The sequence below is a fragment of the Primulina tabacum genome, chromosome 18 (assembly GCF_025594145.1).
Source record: "Primulina tabacum isolate GXHZ01 chromosome 18, ASM2559414v2, whole genome shotgun sequence".
Lineage (NCBI taxonomy): Eukaryota > Viridiplantae > Streptophyta > Magnoliopsida > Lamiales > Gesneriaceae > Primulina > Primulina tabacum.
The window spans coordinates 593,162-613,575 of NC_134567.1; the positions used below are offsets into that span (position 1 = coordinate 593,162).

The 20,414-nt window shown below is 35.3% G+C and overlaps 1 protein-coding gene across 5 annotated transcripts; it reads right to left on the reverse strand.

Annotated features, from left to right (window-relative positions):
- Positions 1-5,717: 5,717 nt before the first annotated feature.
- On the reverse strand, positions 5,718-18,833 carry LOC142533729 (AT-rich interactive domain-containing protein 4). 5 transcript variants are annotated; one of them, XM_075640600.1, is made up of 16 exons: positions 18,818-18,833; positions 17,918-18,270; positions 17,614-17,802; positions 10,184-10,237; positions 10,001-10,089; positions 9,519-9,795; positions 9,366-9,422; positions 9,165-9,196; positions 8,544-8,679; positions 8,044-8,214; positions 7,101-7,736; positions 6,833-6,970; positions 6,647-6,745; positions 6,364-6,464; positions 6,180-6,270; positions 5,718-6,102 (listed from the first exon to the last, which is right to left on the reverse strand). In XM_075640600.1, the coding sequence occupies exons 2-16, from the start codon at positions 18,065-18,067 to the stop codon at positions 6,019-6,021; spliced, it is 2,304 nt and encodes a 767-aa protein (XP_075496715.1). In that variant the 5' UTR covers positions 18,068-18,270; positions 18,818-18,833; the 3' UTR covers positions 5,718-6,018. The 5 variants fall into 5 exon arrangements, with proteins under 5 accessions (XP_075496715.1, XP_075496712.1, XP_075496713.1 ...); XM_075640597.1 differs by lacking the exon at positions 18,818-18,833 and adding an exon at positions 18,487-18,762; XM_075640598.1 differs by lacking the exon at positions 18,818-18,833 and adding an exon at positions 18,487-18,762 and having other exon boundaries at positions 17,918-18,283.
- Positions 18,834-20,414: the final 1,581 nt, after the last annotated feature.

Below are 20,414 nucleotides of genomic sequence, written 5' to 3' on the forward strand. Positions count from 1 at the left end.
CTCTCATGGAGTTGGAATACAGATAAATGCACAGGAAAATGGTTTACAGAATGCAGACAGACAAACGAGCTAAATTAATCAAAAGATAGGAAATCTATTGATTCAAAATCTAGTTATTCTTATTATATATATTTTTTTCCTGATCTTCTTTTGAGATTTTTTTTCTTTTCTTTCATAACATCATAGAATCAGACAAAGTTTATGCTCCTTTACCACATATTTATTTAATTTGTATAATATATTTTTCTCTTTCTATTTTTTTCTTCTTTCTTTTTTTATTATTTTTTATGAGAGATAAATGAGTCGTGGCATATAACTTTGAAATTACATAGATCTTCAACATTTCTCTTTTTATTTCTTCAGGAAATATCAATTTTTTCCAAAATATGAACTCAAGGTCTAAACAATAGATAGCATCTTTCATAATCAATAAAGGCTCGAAAGTTGTTTTCTCAATCATCACCACTCACTTACAAAATCTGTGTGAGTTTAAAATTTTAGGCACTCTTATCAGGTATATCTTGGACCATATACTTTAATAACTGATCTTATCACAATAGTTAATCACTCAAAAAGATTTCATAAATCATATTTTTATAGTGATCAGAATATTAAAATTGACTTTTTTTCAAATAAAAATTTAAACATCCTTGGATAGATTAATATATTTTATAATTTAAACCTTTCGACATGTAATGTATGATATTTTTGAAAATTACTAAGACACGAATAATAAACATGGTTTTATTTTAAAATAATATATATGTATATTTTTTAAAAAACTTTTTTAAAAAAAAATTAATTTTTTTTAAAAGTTTGTTCTCCCCCCAATCAGAATATGACATTGTCCCTAATATCAAAATAACTATTAATAAAGAATACATAATGAAAGAGATATCACCTGGAATTTTATTGAAGATAACAAACTGAAACAAACACAAACCAATCCACGACTTTTGAATCAATGATTTAACTTTTTTTTCTTACTGCTTGATTGCGACCAACTGATCTTTGTTATCATCGGATCAGGATTATGAACAAAAGCTTCCAAATCATCAATTAATTGGTCGGCAGTCGAAGCAGAGATGAGCATCCGTCGTGAATTTTCTGAAATGAAATTCTGTTCCACGGCTTTATCAAGAAATGTCAACAAACTGTCATGATAATTATTGATATTCAACAAGCCCACGGATTTATTATGAATATTAAGTTGTGCTCAAGAAACAGTGTGAAAATTTTCTTCTAATATACCAAAACCACCTGGTAGTACGATAAAAGCATCAGGATTTTCAATCATTTTGGTGATTCTTTCATACATAGAAGAAACTTTTAATTCCTCCTCAATCGTAACACCTAAAACATTTCCTTCAAGATGAGCAGATGCTGAAACAGATCCTATTAACCCAATATTACTTCCCCATATACCAAGTGAATTTTTCTCTCAACCAATATCTTTTCAAGATTATTCGCTGCTTCTACAAACACTTCATTTTTTCCAGGGCTCGACCCACAAAATACACAAATATTTTTCAATGTTTGTGCAGAGGATCCAGCCATGTTTTTACTTTTTTTTTTTTGTCTGCGAAAATAGAGAGAATGATAAGAGATTTTATCGGGGTAATATGTTATCATGACAAAACTATTGGTCACAGCTATAAGCAGAATAAACAGTAAAAACAATAATGACACACATGCATATAGACAGTAGTGTGATTGTGGCTCACAATTTTCCTCTGGTTTTACGTCCAGAAACGGCTTCAACACCTTCTATGAGTCGATGATATGCTTCACATCCAATTTTCTTATAAATTGGCAAACAAGGTCTGTTTTAGTCGGATTCTCAAGACTATTACGATGACGCTCATCTTGGAGTTATTTCCATAAACGGAGAAGTTCAATATGCATGTGTCCACTAGAATGCGTCTCAAGAACGCAAGAGTCAATAAGATGTTTTCTAAAGACTCCTTACTCGGCTCATTCTTAATGAAACCAATTTTATCTTCTCTGTTATTGGAAACGCATCCCAAAGATCTGCATCGTTTGTCACGAGTCCATCTTGCACACTTATGACAAACCCCTAAACTTTTTGCCCTTCGTTTTTTCGCATAAGTACTTTTTCCTAATCCAGGCACATACCAAATGAGTAATGAATGTGGAACTTCTCCTCCTAATCGGACCTTAGCTTCTATTACAAGACGAATATCTTATGGAATTCTTTTTTGCATTAGCAAACTCAATCTTTCATACCTACCTGCATAAATTTTTCTGATCATTTTTAGAAATAGAGGGAAAATATTTACAAATTTTTGAGAGAGTTTCATCCATTTTGAAAAGAAAACAAATTATTATTTTTTTTAGATTTTTGTATCAGCAATTATGGGAAACTGATTTAACCGACTATGAGAGCCACAAAGTACCGTTATCCGTCATTTAACCGAGAAAATAAAAAGATTAAGGAACTTGAAATAAAAACAAACAAATTAGTTGCAACACAAAAAATCAAGGATCAAAAAGGGAAATAAACTCTTCTTTAAAGATTTTATTTTCTAAAAACGGTTTAAGCCTTTATCCATTTACTTTAAGAACATCATCATTTTTAGGATTTTCAATGTCCACATCTCCATAAGGATACACATGTTTTACAACATATGGGCATGTCCATCTCGATCGTAATTTTCCAAGGAATATGTGAAGTCGAGAATTATAAAGCAAAACTTTTTTACCAATCTCAAATGATTTTCTAAGAATTGTTCTATCATAAAATGATTTGATTTTTGCTTTATAAATCCTTGAATTCTCATACGCGTCATTTCTAAGTTCATTAAGTTGCAATTTGCGCAAGTTGTTGGCATCATTCATGTTTGAATTAAAAGTTTTGATTGTCCAATAAGCTTTATGTTCCAATTCCACAGGCAAATGACAATGTTTTTCATAAACCAATCTATAGGGAGACATATTTAATGATGTATTAAAAGATGTTCGATATGCCAAAGTGCATCATTAAGTCGCAAAGACCAATCTTTTATATTTGGGTTAACAGTTTTTTCCAAAATTTGTTTTATCTCCCAGTTAGCTAATTCAACTTGTCCATTTGTTTGAGAATGATAAGGAGTAGTTACTTTGTGAGTAATACCATATTTTTTCATTAATGAAGCAAATGGTTAATTAACAAAGTGAGTTCCCTCATCATTTATCATGGCTCGAGGAATTCCAAATCTATTAAAAATATTTTCTTTAAAAAATTTGATGACGATTTTATGATCATTTGTACGACATGGAATTGCCTCTATCCATTTGGAAACATAATCAACTGCAACTAAAATATACAAGTATCCAAACGACGGTGAAAAAGGTCCCATAAAATAAATTCCCCAACAATCAAAGATTTCAATTTCAATTATAGGATTCAAAGGCATCATGTTTCTTTTTGAAATCGCACCCAATTTTTGACAATTTTCACAGATCTTGTTGATTTCGTGGGTGTCTTTAAATAAAGTGGGTAGATAAAATCCACACTGCAAGATTTTTGCAGCCATTTTCTTTGAAGAAAAATTGTCATCCGCATACTTCTGAATAACAAAATTTAATGACACTACTTACCTCATTGTCGGATATGCAACGTCGAAAAATTTGATCTGGACAATACTTGAACAGATACGAATCACAATAAAAGTTTTTTACCTCATTCAAAAATTTTCTTTTATCTTGAGAACTCCATTGCGGTGGCATTTTCCTGTCACAAGAAAATTTACTATGTTAACAAACCAAGGTATAGTAGTAACTGAAAATAGATTTCATCAGGAAAATTATCATCAATTGGTGACATTTCACAATATGATCCTGTTACTAGTCTCGATAAATGAACAATGCCTCGTCTCAAGACACGGTTGTTCCTGTCTTATCTCAACATGAGATTGTTCGGGTCCCATCTGAGGATGCGACGATGCTGAGTTAGCTCTTCTGCTCCCTCTCTTGCCTACCATCTCTACGTCTCAACTCAAAGTTCTCACAGACGGCGCCAAGTGATACTCACGGGAATTTTAGGGTCCGATTCCAGCAAGTGTCACTAGTCCAGACGCAAGCTTCGAATTCGCCCTGAGCCTGAAATCACGAAGAAGACCGTTATAAGGGGGCCGGGAGGGTGTCTCGTCGTAGCCCCTCCGATGCTCAAGTCAGAGACTGAGGATATAAGGGGGAGCAACTAATGGTGCTGCTGAAAAATAATGTAGTGAATCCAATGAACTGAATACTCAAACCTGGTATTTATAGAAAGGTATCTGTGCCCTTGACGGGCCTTCCACCTTGGATGGGGCGGGCCTTCCACCTAAGATGGGGATGGGCCAAGGGGCCCATATTTAGTCTGAGCCTAACTCTAATGGGTCCATCTCTGATGTACTATTGATTGCTTTTCTGTTTTCATTATTGTCGATTCTTCGTTTGATTCCTAATTTGGCCAAATAGTTTTTATTTATTAAATCTACTGATGAATTCCATATCAAATCCGTAATTATTTGTCTCCCTAATTTATGAAGTAAATACGATTAATAATGTTCTACTTTTGAATTTGTGAAGTCTTGAGAAAAACGATTGACTATATTAAATACAACCGCTTGTATTTATGTTTAACTTCATCATTCTTGCTAGTTTTTAATTTTATCATTAGATTAAATATTTATCTCATGTATGAGACTGTTTAATTGATAATGGTTGAATTAACGTGTTTGTTTCCTATTTAGCTAATGATAATAAGGCAAGATACGAATTAAATTTCCAATAGTTAATATTTAAATATAAATTGTTATTATTTCATCGATGACCAAGTTAATAAACTCCAATGGTGCAAAGAATTTAATTTTATTTGGTTTTCAATTTGGATTTCATTTGAAGAAAAATCAATTTATTTTTTTTATTTTATTTTATTTTTTTTTGTAGTTTTTAGCATAAATAAATTCACACATCTTCGTGAGGATGATCTATACTCATGCTATTATATATTATTTAATTTTATTGAGTGATGTTAATTTGAGCATGATATGGCTAATCGTTATCATAAATCGTTGTATCTTGAAGAAAATTATTATATTGACATGTCTTCTCTTTTATTTAAGAACTTGTTACAAGAGCTTCAGCGACAACTTTCTGTCCATTTCGTTTCGCGTACTGTACTAGTACCAAAAAAAATTATGTGGGTATCCATATTTTTACAAAGTTGTGTGTATTGAATATTTGCTTATTTTATCCATATCTATAACACTTTTTTTTAGATAAAATAAGCAAATACTCAATAGACATAACTTTATAAAAATCACTTCGTTCTAATAAAAGAAGGATCTTGAAATTAATCGGTGGATCCTAAAATTCGAATTTATATAAACTTAACGCCCATAACCGAAAGAAAATAGAGAATTTGGACGACTGAGCACAAGTAATGACACAAATACATTATACAACAGTTGTTACTTGGAGTGTTCTCTCTTCTAATGTTTTCTTAATAGTAGGTAGGGACGGGTAAAGCATGAAAAAAAAAAGGCAATTTGGAGCATAATGATTTGATTATTGGGAGACCAAAACGTATCAACAACATCCTTCAGAAAATTTAAAAGATAATATAATCCTATTCTATCAGGGAGACTCCCAATTTCTATGATGTAAGGACTTTCATTGTTTGAAAAGATTTAAGAACTAAAAATGTTTTAGCTGTTAAAAGTATATGAACCAAGACCGAAATTCCAATCAGATCAATCTCCCAAAATTAGTGTGGCTCTCATGATTCTACACCCACGTTTAATTTAAGCTGTTTCCTAAGGCAAACGACAAGCCTCGAGCAATATCATTATTTCATTACACCATACATATTAATTACATGGCCTCCCTCGAACTCCTTTCACGTCTCTCTTCTCTGCTGTAAAATTATCTTCCCTTGGAGAAATAGGACCGAGTTTAATATTCAGAGGGTTATATAATCCCACATGAATATTGTATTAAAAAATAATCATTAAGGCGTCAAGAACATCCGTTTCATGATTTGCTCATCTTTTTCTTGTAGTTCGAAACACTGCACTGAGGGCATATGTATTCCAGTCCATCTGTCTTGGCGTAGTCCTGAAAATTCAAGAAATTGAGAGGGCAAGATACAAAATAATTGACGATTACGAGCTTGTTGGGTTGAGAATTGTTACTTTAAAGGCACCCAAACCAGGTCTCCGGTCGCAGCCAAAATGAGCCCACTCCCCACACAAACCACAGTTAACCCAGTCCCCAGGCGCGCTACTAAACAATTTTCAGGAAAATCGAGTATTAGTGACCGTTTACTGCACTGAATACGAATCTTTTTCTCAAAACTATAAAAACTTTTGGCCAAACCTGTGACATAATAAACAGCACTCTCCATCCACATCATCGTGAGCCAATTCATACTCCAAAAGATACGTTTCATAATGCCTTTTAAGCGTGTTACCAACACCCTATTACACAAAAAGGATAACAGTAATAAATCGATACCAAAATATTGCATTTTCACGTTTCTGGCGAAGGCTACAGAGATATTCCACATGGGGCTGTCCTAAAAGCTCTTTATATGTTGTGATTTACAAACAGTATAGGTTAAATATCTAAGTGTACAATTATGTTGAGATTAAGGGCATACAGTCATTCTATTGGTCACTGTGTGATTGCGCATTTTTGAGAAAACCTGTCCTTTCCAATTGATGCCATTGCCAACATGAAAACCACCTCTTGTCACCACCTGATTACACTCCAACTTGTAAGCCCTAAAATATGCTAACAAATGTTGTTCGGCGTTCTTATCTGGTAGAGTAAGTGGCGAAGTTACCTCTCTGTACAGGTTAAAAAGATCAAGACGTTTCGCGTTCAGTATTGCATCGGGGAATTCAGCAAGCCCACCTTGAGGGATGAGACGGTTATGTCCTCTAAGGATTAGAAATTGCATCACATCTTTCAGAAACTCCTCCTTTTTACAAGCAGGATAAATAAAGGGAAAAAATGCGCAGAGGCATAGATCAGATTACTATTTATTTGGATTCACATATTTAAAAAACTCCACAAAATATATTCGATATGCTGGTCAAAGAACAATTTACCTCAGAGCACACATGAAGTGGACTTCTCCCACAACCATGCTTCTTTAGAGGAAGAGGATTCAAAGAAATTATCTGCTTAGCCTGATTTGCGCCTGAAGTTGACTTCCGAAGAGTAGTCGGAGTGGCTCCAGCACTTGCATGCTTCGTCGAAGAGGCAATGGGCAAGTTAGGCTTCACCTGACTTCCCTCGTGCAAATCTGCACCAGAAACTCCAGAAAAGGGAAGCATTTTCTGGTGACGAACGTGAGGAATGGGCCTCAGCATGGCGCTGTTGATTCTTTGTCTTGGATTTATAAGTAGTGTGTTGACTCCATTGTAGAATCGACTTCCCTTATCATTGTCTATGTTCTTCGCCACAGCTTGGTCTTCAGTAGCCATACCATTTAATGAGCCAGAGCATATTTCCTGCCAAATTGAGGCTCTCTTTCTACTAGGTGCAGGTGGTCTTAACCAGGATGGAGGACTGATCATGATTCGATTGTTCAACTCGATATCATTTCCCTGCCTTGAACAGAAGAAAAGAAGTCGTTCTGCATCTTCTTTCTCGAATGAAGCTACAGCTAATCCCTGGATACCGGCAATACCAAGAGCAACTAAACTACGGTACGAAATATCAGGTGTTAGTTGCCTCAAAACCTGAAATTGAGACAAAAAGCCATATCAAATGAAAGACGGAAGTGAGAGTCCCTAATACATATCAAAACAACTGATAAAATTAAAGATAAAATTGACCACTCAGCCTTTGGAGAAGAGAAACTCCTTGAGAACTACAGATAAAACAACTTAATATCACAAGCAATTTGAGAAATCGGTACAATTCATTCACTAAAGCAGTATTATCCAAGAGAAATTAAAAAATATGATGAATATATAAGAGCTAAAAACTATTGTCTCCAGAGACCTAGCTTAACAAATGAGGACCATGAAGAAAGTAAATCAGGACCTGTGAAGCCCAAGTTGGAACCTTCATGCAAACTTCAAATACTGCTGCCCCACAAGCTACTGAGACTGATCTACGAGGCTCAGATACAAGTGCTTTACTTTCATTGTTTGGCAATTCATGAACCAGCTGACTATTTTCAATAATTTCATTCTTTATATGACTTTCTAATAGCTGAAAAATTGATCAAGCATAACCAAAGTTAGCCCAAAAAACACAACTTGAAAAAAATCAAAGATTCAACTACTGAAATAAATAAAGTAGGAAATATTTCATCCTCGCTCCTATTATATATTATCTGAATCTAAATATATAATAATTATTTTCGTTAGTACATCAAGATTATAATTTGACTATTTTTTTCCAAATGATCTTATCTTTCGTCGCTCACGCATCAAAAATTATTAGCACATCAAATATACACTTCCATTCTAAATCCTTTACTTTCCACAAATTATAACTTCAACAATCAACATCAATAATTTACAAATGCTTTGCAATACCTGGTCATCAAAACATGTCTGGGCACTTCCCGACACCAAAAGAGAGATGTGAGCAGAGCTACAAGTTGACAAATCACATCGCATTGTTACAACTTCACGAGACAACGAGGCAGCTTGAAGTGGTGGAGGAAAGGCACTGAAAAACAATACCAATTATTTTTTCAGAAACTGTTACAAAGTATTACCGTGATAGGAGCCAAATTCTTCATAAGGAAAACTAATAGGATGCTCCAGCAGAGCAGATTGGTGTAAAAATATAAAGACCTTCGTAAAAAGAGTAGGAGAGTTGAGTGAGTTCTATGTGAAAAAGATGAGGACTGAGGATTTCATAAAAAGCAAAGGAGTGTTGAGTTAATCCCATATGAAAGATTGGTACATTATACCTAAATCAAGTATGACTATAGCATCAAGTTAATAGGGGTTTCACTGCATCTGAAGGAGAACGTTCTATAAGATGATCCAGGTACTTGATCCATGCTTACAATTCAAGTGAATGCAGCGATAATACATCTATCTGACTGACAAATAATGACTGATAAAAGAGGAAAGACATGCCACATGAATCTAAAACATTGAGTTTCTTGTACATGAACACCAAACCAGTTCCATGTCCACACATACCTGACTCGGTTATGAAGTTTGCTCCCCCGCATCTGTCTCAGTCCAACAGAAAAGGAATTAAAACTTGAATTGGATCAATCAAACCAAACAAATTTGAGCAGCAAGGACATATAGACAAAAATATCATTTTTGTTTTGTTCCATCAACCAAGCAACAAGCAAGAGGAATAAGATGGGAAGGAAAATGCCATTTGGCGCTTACTTCAATACTCAGAAGAGAATTCAATCCATCCTCCAAAGGGCCCAAAATGCGAGCATCCTAAATGAAAAGTTAAATCCATGGGGAGAGCGTTCAAGTCCATACATCTGGATAAAGAAGGGAGACAAAAACGATAAGTGAAGTTTCCGTCATTACCAAGGAACTTGCCACCCCGCAGACAAGAAATCTCGTGTACATATCATCATCATATACTTTTATGGCAGGAAGAGAACTAGAAGAGCCTTCTTCATCTTCCCCGAGATCCATCTCAGGAAGCTGTATATCGATCTTTGGAGCCTCACCAAGAAGATTAGGCCCTAATTCACAATCAATAGCCTGGCTGCCATCAGAGGTGACAAGACAATTTCGACGGCAATGAAGCCTAAACGAGGCATGGGCAAGCTGGAAGGCATCAAAAATATGGCATAGTGAACTGTAATTGACAGAAAAAATGAACAATGATCAGAGATCAGTGTGTGAGATTCATATGGGAGTAAAAAAACAAGGAAAAACATTGTGCATGCTCTATTTTCTGTGCTCCATATTCAAGAGAAACCATGTACACCAGATAGAACTAAGAAATGATTATATACAATCTTGTCGCAGTTTCATGACAAATTGAATCCTTAAAAGAATACCTTTTTACCACGGAGAACAAAGCATTATTAAAATGGCTTGCTTCAAAGAGCGAGAATGTGCCATTCCAATATATTACACAAGGAATTCCCTGTAGGATGAAAATGGTGAAGAAAATAAATCATCCATGATCTTATTCTAACATTGCATCCATCCAACAACAAAATATGAAATTCATTAGTAACCTTAGAGTGCAAAGATTCTGCTAATTCTCTACCATTCTGTAGCTCCAAATAAACCTAGATAAAATGTCATAACCAAATCAGATGAGACTGTGACAAAAGATCACTCAACAAAATAAATAAAAGTGAATGCAACCAGAGGGGGTAGAAATTAAAGACAAAGTAAACACATTTAACGCCTCTTCAAATACTTAAGGCATTGAGTTCGTATTTTCTACTCCTGAGTAATTTAAAAAAGAACACAACTTTCCTCAACATTTTTCAGCAGCAAATTTCAACCTCAAATCAGAATGTACCTTCAAATATTTCATTATCTCACCCTAAAATTTAAGTATTGTTGAAATTCAAAAGTCAAACAAGTGCTGCTTCAAAAAGTTCTTGTTGCTTTTAGTCAGTATATGTAAAGAATGAAACTAGTCAATTGGTGCAGAAATGCCACATCAGGTGGCTAAAAAAAGCTTTGGAAGTACAGTTTGAAACAAATAATTCACCATTATATTTTTTATTTCCATCACAAACTTCTGGCCCAGTTCATTCAGGACATTTTTCTCAGCTCCATATCATGCAGGAACAGGCAGGGAATTGATCATGGAAGAAAAATATATATAAATCACACCCCTTGCTGCAAATTTTGATGAGCTTATAAGTAGAAATAAGAAGGCATTTTCTTTTTATTCTTAGAAATCCATAAACAAGTCAATGAACTAACAAAATTGTGAATTGCATAAATTAAAATAAGTAAAAAATGTAACCACGAACCAATAATGAAGAACCTGTATCATAGCCAGCATGAACCCTAACCACGAACCCTGGCCGAGTTGAATCCTAGCCGCGATCTGAACCCTAGTTGTGCACTGAGCCCTAGCCGCTATCTGAAACCTAGCCGCGATCTGAAACCTAGCTATGCCGAACACTAGCAGCGCACAACCCTACCCAGCCATGAACCCTACCGCGAGCCTAGCCAGCCATGTACCCTAACCGCGAACCCTGGCCGCGTTGAATCCTAGCCGCGATCTGAACCCACCCTAGTTGCGCATTGAACCCTAGCCGCAAACTGAACCCTAGTTGCGCCGAACCCTAGTCGCGCCCTAAACCCTAGCCGTGCTCAACCCTAGCAGCGAACTGTTATTGAGCCAATCTTAACTTACCCATTCGCCGACCAACCCCTTCCCTTACCCGTTGCCATCTCTGAACGGCTCCTACAACCCAGACAAGATAGCCCTAGTCGTGTATTACCCTAGAAAACAGTTAACCATTGTCGGACCCTTATCTCAGCCCTAACAGACAATTTTTTGTAAAGTTTGACTGCTGCGTACACTTTTCGTCAAATTTTTGAACCACAGCAGTCGGAACTGAAATGAGTTTGGAGTAGAGTGTTTTGCCAGCCTTGGAGGTCGTATCGAAACTCGTATCATGCTCGATGTGAGGAAGAGGTTAACATTGAACACAAACTGTTTATCATAAGATTGGGCCTGGGGGGAAACTCGATTTGTTTTACAGAAAGAACCAGAAATGCGAGTTTTTTGCTAGAAGCAGACTTTGGTAGGGTACAATGGATTTGTTCCAAGCTACGGAACTATATCAACAATCCCATCACGTCTTCAGCTTTTAATCGCTTTAGGGGTAAAAATGTTGTGTTCTTTACCAACAAGTGAGGCAGCTTTCTGGAAATGACTAAATTCCTCCAGCACGGTAGTAAACAGCACATCATTTTGCCAAGTGGACACAACTTGTGGTGTTGGCAATGTCTGGCAAATCTTTTGTCAACTTTTTGCGAGGTATGAAACAGATTTTGACGCAGCAAGGTATAGTTTGAGGTCAACCAAATCATGCACTTCAGAAAGATAACCAAGCACAGAGGATGCATTTGTTAGGGAATGGTGAAGCTAAGGATAACATTAGTCACTGTAAGGATAAGAATTGGAAAGAAGCACTTATTATTACCAAGGAGCAGGCTAACATTTCGTGGGAGCTGGTTTGGGTTGTTCTTGCTAAAGCAGCCAAAAGGAGGATTGAAAATTTTCCATTCAAAGCTAACAAGGCAGTGTGGTGGCAGAACAATGAAGATGATTTCACGTTCTACTAGAAATTGAGGAGATGTTTTCTTGAAAGAAGGGTCACTCTGTCTTTTGAGAAATGGAAGCAGGAAATTAATAGAAAGGAGTTGTGTATGAATGACGTACTAGTTGGGTCGGAATTTTTGGACTACCTTGGAACTTGTGGTCAAAAGATATGTTCAACCATATAGGGGACAAATGTGGTGGCTTGTTAGAAATAAGCAATGACACTACATGGCTTAAGAATTTATCGGCAACTAAGATTAAAGTGAAAGGACCTGAAGGGGGCTTCATTAACAGTGAGATGCAAGTTCAATCTCAAGTTGGCGTAATAGATATCTGATTAGTGGTCGATTCCGTTGACATTGCAGCTTATGAGACTTATGAACATCAGTCTTATGCCCAGGTGGTGGTCAATGGGATGAGCATGATGGCTGGGTGGGGAAACTCGAATGTTGTAGAAAAGAAAATGGTTCAGTGCGTTCTAGCATTTGTACAAACAAAAAACAGATAGCCGAGATCAGATAATGAAGACAGTGAGAAAACAAATGGGTATGGGAAATTTGAGACAAAAGCGTGACAATTTTAAGGAGGTAGAGAATAGTCCAAAAAGTAATGTCTTCATGTCAGCACCACTATTATGACGAAAACAGATCAAGATTTTAAAAAGAGAATTTCGAAGATCACCTATTCAAACCATGAATATGCAAGAAACTGAGGGGGCAGACAGCTTTAGATTTAAGGAGAGGCCACGGAGACAGTGCACACCTTCGAGAAGACCTACTGTAGAAGGAAATATCTTACAAAAAGTAATAAGTCAACGGCTTCGGATGAATTTTCATCAAATGAAGGTCCCACGAATCAGGAGGATCAAATGCTGGAGGGAGAAGGTTTGGGTAATTTGGAAGACCGAATTCTCAATGACTTAGATTGTTCTAACAAAGGGTCTGAGTCTTATGTGCCAGATAGTAATATATCATTTAAATCAGACATTTCAGCACCAGACGAGGTCTTGGGGGATATAAAGGGGCAGTACACATCAACAAAGAATTTTGCGAAAATATGCAGGGCAGGCTACGTCAACAGGAATTTACCACACCTAAAGTGGGATGGGTACTTTCTTGCTTCCCGTCCTCAACTCTAAAACATACATTCCACCTTAATTCTATCTTTCCTTCGTCTTTCTCCACTTTGGGGTTGTCTAAAGGTATACTATGTGCGGGAGGGCAGCCGCTTTTGGGTTTTAAGCCGGGTAAGGAGCGAGATAATTTCAGAGGCGTTGTGCAGGGGAAAATGTCTCAAGTTGAGGAAAAGGAGTTGGGAACGCGTTCAGTAAAAGTGGCGGCAATGTTATTGCTATCGAAGCTGGAGGTTGAGAAAATAAATCTAGTTAATAAAGAGAGGAGTGCATCAAGAAATAATCAAATAATGGATACAGAGAATTGAAAATTTTAAATTTCGAGAATAATTATGAAAGGATAATCTCATAGGGGCTACGTACTATGTAGTCATTAAATATTGATTTGCTCTTGGAACATTAGGAGAGGCGGGTCGAGTAGAGGAAGGAGATTAATTCGTCCAATTTTGCGAAAGGAGAGACTGGACATTGTAGTGTTACTAGAAGTCAAAAGAGAGACGGTGGATAGTAGATTTGTTGCAAGTTTGTGGAAACGCAGATTTCCTGAATGAGTATTTTTACCAGCTATAGGTACGTTGCAAGAAATATTGGTGTCTAGGATCCAAGAGCGATTTCGGTCAAGGATAATTTGATTGGGAAGTTTTCGGTTTAAATTGAAATTGAAATGGATGGTGATAATAGTTGGTGGTTTTCTGCAATTTATAAACCATGTAAACCGAGAGATAGAGAATTATTTTGGGATGAATTGACAGGACTGAGAGTAATTTGTGGTGATAAGTGGTGTTTGGACGGAGACTTTAATGTTGTAAGATCTTTGAGTGAAAAGATGAATAGTACATCCATGATCCATAACCACGAGTATGAGGTGTTTTGATAATTTGATTAAGAATTGCATTTACGTTATCCGCCTTTGTTGAATGCTAAATATATTTGGTCTAACTTTAGGGATACACCTATTTGTTGTAGGCTAGACAAATATTTGTTCTTAGGGGGTTGGGCGGATATATTCACTTTCTACAGACAAACTGTTTTACCTAGTTAACCTCAAATCATTTCCCAGTTATTTTAGATACTTCAAAGGTAATGTGGGGACCATCACCTTTTAGATTCGAAAATGAGTGATTGAGTCATAAATCCGTTAAATCATCATTAGCATCTTGGTGGAGCAATATAGATTCTCAAGGGAGGGTAGGGTACAAATTCATGAGAAAACTTAAAGGCATAAAAAATGATATCAATAAATGGAATATCGAGGTTTTTGGAGATGTGGATGTGAGACTTTCGGAGTTAGAAAAGAAATCAGACAGTTGGATGACCAAGAGATGGGGTGTAATTGGACAGATGAATTAACAAAGGAAAGAAGAGAAGCAAAGTGTGATTGGAAAAGTTGTTTCGAAGGAATCAGATTGATACTCAAAAAACAAAATTGAGGTTGTTGAGAGAGATGGACCAAAACACAATTTTTTTAAATTCATTACTGAATCAGCGAAGGAGCATATCCTTGATAAATAAGTTGGATTTGGAGGATGGGTCGATGGTTTCAGATGATGTGCAGACGAAAACATCAATAATAAGGTTTTTCAGTAATTTATAAAGGAAATCTGAGGGTGGGGGTGGAGTATTGAAGGAGTGGATTGGAGTCCTATTGAAGGTGAAGCTGGAGATGAATTGGAGAAACTTTTTTCATAGGAGGATAACAAAAAACCGGTGTTCGAGAGTGATGGATCGAAGGCTCCGGGTCTAGATGGTTTTACAATGACATTTTACGAAGAATGTTGGGTACTATAAAAGGAGAATTGTTGAAAGTTTTCGATGAATTTTTTGAAGGGGGTGTTGCATTTGCCTAATCCTGAAGAAACAAGACGTAGTTGAGGTTAAGGATTTTAGGCCTACCAGTTTGATAACAAGTCTGTATAAAATTATTTCTAAAGTTTTATCGATAAGATTGAAGAAATTTCTAAGTAACACCATAACAAAAAAATACATGTGCTTTCATTGAAGGAAGACGGATTCTTTATTGTTCTCTTATAGCCAATGAAGTGGTGGAGGAGTTGAGAAGCAAAAAGAAAAGGTGGGTGTTTAAGGTAGATTAGAAGGCTTATGATTACGTGGACTGAAGTTTGTTTTACAAAAAAAAAGGTTTGGAGAGTAATGGAGAAAGTGGATAAAGAGATGCATCTCGACTGTTTCTTTCTCGGTCCTTTTAAATGGTAGCCCGAGGGGCAAATTTAAGGGGGGGGAGAGGTCTAACGTGGGTAGATTGGTGGATAAGGGTAAGGCAATGAATTAGATATGAGGAATGGAAGTTGGTAGAGATAAAGTTGAGGTATCACACATAAAATTTGTGGACGATAAATTGTTTTTTTTTTATTAAGAATGAGTCATAAACGCTTTTTGATGGAGATTCTGAACTCATTATGCCGGATATCGGGATTAAAGGATCAATTTGGAAAAGAGAGCGTTGTTGGGAATCAATTGTACAGAAGTTGAATTGGGAGGGTTAGCCGGAGAGATTGGATGAGGCAGGGAAGAGTGGCCTATTAAATATCTAGGGGTTCCAATAGGTGGTAATTCTTTGAAAACTGTTTTTTTGTAACCTGTCGTGTCTAAGATGTCAAAGAAGTTAGCGAGCTGGAAGAAAGCCTTTTTATCGGGGGGAAGGAGGTTTGATCAACTTTGATTTATGCGGTTTTAAATGCCCTTCTAATGTACTTCATGTCTCTTTTTAGGATACCAAAAAGGGTAACGGAAGTTATGGGGAAGATCATGAGGGATTTTTTATGAGACGGAGTAGATGGAAATTCTCGTTGTCATTTGGTCGGTGGGAAAACGTTTGCTAGCCGAAATAAAGAGGGGGCTTGAGTATTGGGAACATATGTTTGAGAAATAGGGCACTTTTGGGGAATGATGATGGAGATGCTCTGTCGACGGGGAGTAATTATGAAATAAGGTTATTGTGAGCAAATATAATATGCAAAAAAATAGATGAGATGCTGGTTTAGCAAGAAATACTTCATTTAGAACCCCATGGAAATTTATTTCTCGAACTTACACAGCTTTTCATCAATTAGTGAGGGCAGTGGCTAAAGGGGGGAATATCATTAGATTTTGGTAAAATAAATGGTGGGGAGATTAATCTTTTAAAGAGCTCTTCCCATCTTTATTTCAGATTTCTACACTTCATGACAAGTCTTTTATTAAGTTCTTTCAAGAAGAGGAAGCTCGTTCTTCTATATCTTGGGTATTGCACTTCAGAAGGGATTTGAGTGACGAGGAAGTGATTGAGTTGAGTTATTTGTGAAGGTCTTTAGATAATGTTAGGTTGGATGTAGAGTGTAGATACAGGGTTTGGGAGGGGGATTCTTCATGATATTTTTCTGTTAAATATTTCTATGAATCTTTCTCCTTGATCAGTGCATTTCCTCTATTCCCTTCTTTTCAAATTATTTGGAGAGTACCGATCCTACATAAGGTTCAAGTATTCTCGTGAACTGTGGCTTTGGGTAAATTGCCAACTTGATGGCCTTCTTGTGCACTATGTCCAAATTGGTATGTACTTTGCCGGAAGGAGGAGGCTCAACATCATATGCTTATGCATTGTCCTTTCACACTAGTATTTGGCCCAAAGCTCTGTAGGAGTTGGGTTTGGTGTGGTTTGCTCCAAAATTAGCATGTGAATTGTTAGTTTTAGATATTGGTCGTGATACTGGCAAGTAAAACAATACATTGTGGCCGTCCATTGTATCTTTTAGTCGATCTGGTTGGAGCAAAACAACATGTATTTTCGATGATATAGAAAAATCAGCGGAAGAATGTTGCGAAAAGATCATATTCAGGGCTTCAGTTTAGGATTAGGAAGCATTCAGAATTTAATAATTTCTCGATATCAGATCTAGTTAGGGATTGGAGTTTTATATGATGATGTAATCAGAGCTTCAACTATCTTTGACGTACCTGCAGATAACTTGTCCAAGTCCTTTGTAACTATTATCTTTTATTATCCGAATATAACCGTGTTTCTCATAAAAAATAGTAATTAAAAACGTAATCAAACAAAAGAGGTAAACAAGTCAATAAACTGATGAAATTGTGAATTGCATGAATCAAATAAGTCAAAAAATCATACAAGAGAATGGATAACTTCTAACAACAAATCTTAAGCATTGTGACTTAAAAGATTTCCACATTACAGTAGCAAATATGAATAAAACAACAGTAATTCAAGATTAATGACATACACTTGTAGACATTGTGGAGCTAAAAAGTTCAGACAAAGCTTCCGCTGCCGACAGTCGAAGCCCTCGCCAAACCACCGATCCAACTTCATCATTTGGTAGTATTTCACCCCGTATGTGCACAAAATTCGGTTGCCAAGAATCCAGAACCTTGCGAAACTCATCTATAGTTGGATTTGTCAATTTTTGGACCTACAAAAGGCATAAATAATTTATTGAGTAAACATCAAAATAAAAATTGACGGGCAACTTCCCCAAAAATTTCAGGATTCTATCTCGAGCGCAAAAAATAAACATCATTACACACCTCTAAGAGCCCTGAAGACACAATTTCCTGGAATGGGAACCTCTGTATCTCGTGTGAACCATCTTGCTTCAGTTTATTTTCAGTTGTTTCCCCACATGAAACGACAAGCAGATAGCAAGTGTTTTTCAAAGCTCCTTGGGTATGTAACATGTCCAAATTCTCTCTTTTAAAACAGTGAGAAGGAAATTCCAAAAGTTTCAAGAGAAAAATCCTGAACGCGTCAAATATTTCACTTAAAAAATGGATTCAAGTAGTCGGTCATCAATATGATGCTTCACTTCAGAGGAAGTCGCGACTTTGACATCTTCTTTTCCAAAATTTTGGAGAAGATACCAGAAAATTCAAATCTTGATCTGCAAAACAAGGCTGGCAAGATAATCAGAAAACAATTAAATAACTTGCTACAACACCAGCTATCACTGCTCCTTGAAATCTCCAGAAGAACAAAATCAAAACATAAAACTTCGTCACCAAACACTAACCTACATAGATAACCGTCATCCACCATGAATTAACAGAAAACAACAATGATTCAAAAACTCAAAAATGAGTAAACAAGAAAATCTCACTTGTACCGATGAAGAAATTGAGCGACTCCAACAACCCAGATGATGAATGAAAAAAAGATCGCTACTTCACAATCACAATGACAATATAAATATACAATTATATCGTAAAGTAGCCTAATTAGAAAACCCTAATGCCACCTGCCTTTAAATTTTCGAAGTTCCATAAAATCAACAAGGAAAAAACTAGAGTAAAAGGAAATACAAGTTCCCAAGAAACATTAACAAGCGATCCTCTACTGAATGATGGAAAATCATTATCCACGGAAAAAAAAAAACCAATTTAAATTTAAATTAAATTTAAAATTAGTTAAAATAATTAAAAGTGCAATACGATTTGTTTGTACGAATCTGAATTATTGTGACTGGTTCCGATGATTTCCTCAAATTTTGGAATTAAAAATTGCAGGTTGAGTGATATGTATAATAGGAAGTTTTATTTCATCCTATCCATGTGGGCATTGTCTCATGATAAGATGGAGGCATTGTCCCATGATAAGATGGATGACTAAGATTTGCTCATGTATATATAGGACCCACTTTTTTTTTTTTTGAAATTGTATGTGTGACAATATCTTACCCGTTGAAATGAATTGAGGATAGTGTCCACATAGATAGGATCTCACTAACCATAAAGAAATTTAAAATGAGATTGATATTTGGTAGGATTTGGTGCAATTTGGTATAACTAATTGAATTTTATTTTTTTTTAACCCAATTAATTGAAATTTTTAAAAAATGAAAGCATTTCATAGATTTGGATCATACAAACAAAATAATTTTTTTTAAAAAAAAAACCAATTAAAATATCATTTTCACACAAAATAATACATTTAGTTCACACATATTTTATCATACAGTTGAAAATATTATTTTAAAATCATTTAAAAATATTTATAAATTTTAAAAATCATGTAAATTCTTCTCTTTTTAATGACCTTCAATTATTTTTTAATTTTAAAAACTTAATTTATCATAATTTGATAATTTTACCTCAGTTTTCTTTTGATGAATATTTTAAATTATTAAAAATTTTATTTATAAATATTTTATACCACATCTGAGTCTTGAAAATAAAATTGAGTATGATACGTGGCGTTGTTACACCTATCGAGCATGTTCTTAATGCCATATAGCCTAAAGACATACAGCTACGCAAGGTTTCCAGCCGATATACCATATTCAAATAAACTGAGTTAAGAAAATGAGGTATTTGATTTTTAGAATAATAATAAATATAAGATTCATATATGGAAATATTACAAAACATAAAGGATTTATTAAAGATATACCAAAAAAATTGAACAATAGAGGATTTTACCGAGGTCCACCTCAGAAATATAAATTCATAAAAATCACCATGTAGTGCCATAAACGTCATTTCTCGGCTAACCTAGCTGGAGGGCTACGACATGAATTTATTATTTCCTGGTTAAACTCGAACATTGTGTTCATCATTTCCTAGTTCATCTTTTTACCTTATATTTTAACCAAAACCAAACCCTTATATTACATTAAATTCCAAAACTCAAATAAATCTTTTATTATCTCAATTTTAATCCAATTTACAAATAAATATAGATCATGTTATAATAAGGTAATGATTTAGCACGAATATTTTAGCATGTCATTCAGGCTAATTTATAAAATATTTAAAAATAAAACATTAAATAAAAACAGAAAATAAATAAGAAAGTAAACTTACAAAGTTGTATCAACTTGAAGTTTTTATTGAATTCAAAAGAAGGGTTATTAACACAGAGGGAATAGAGAGGAGCAAACTCGACTGTGTTCTCTTAAAAACACAAATCATCCTATATATAGAAGGAAGAGCCGGACATTAAACTCCGGATTCTAACTAAAAATATAAATAGTACAATGATTTTTTTAAATAAATAGTAACATGATTACAAAAGTCAAAAAGTGTATAG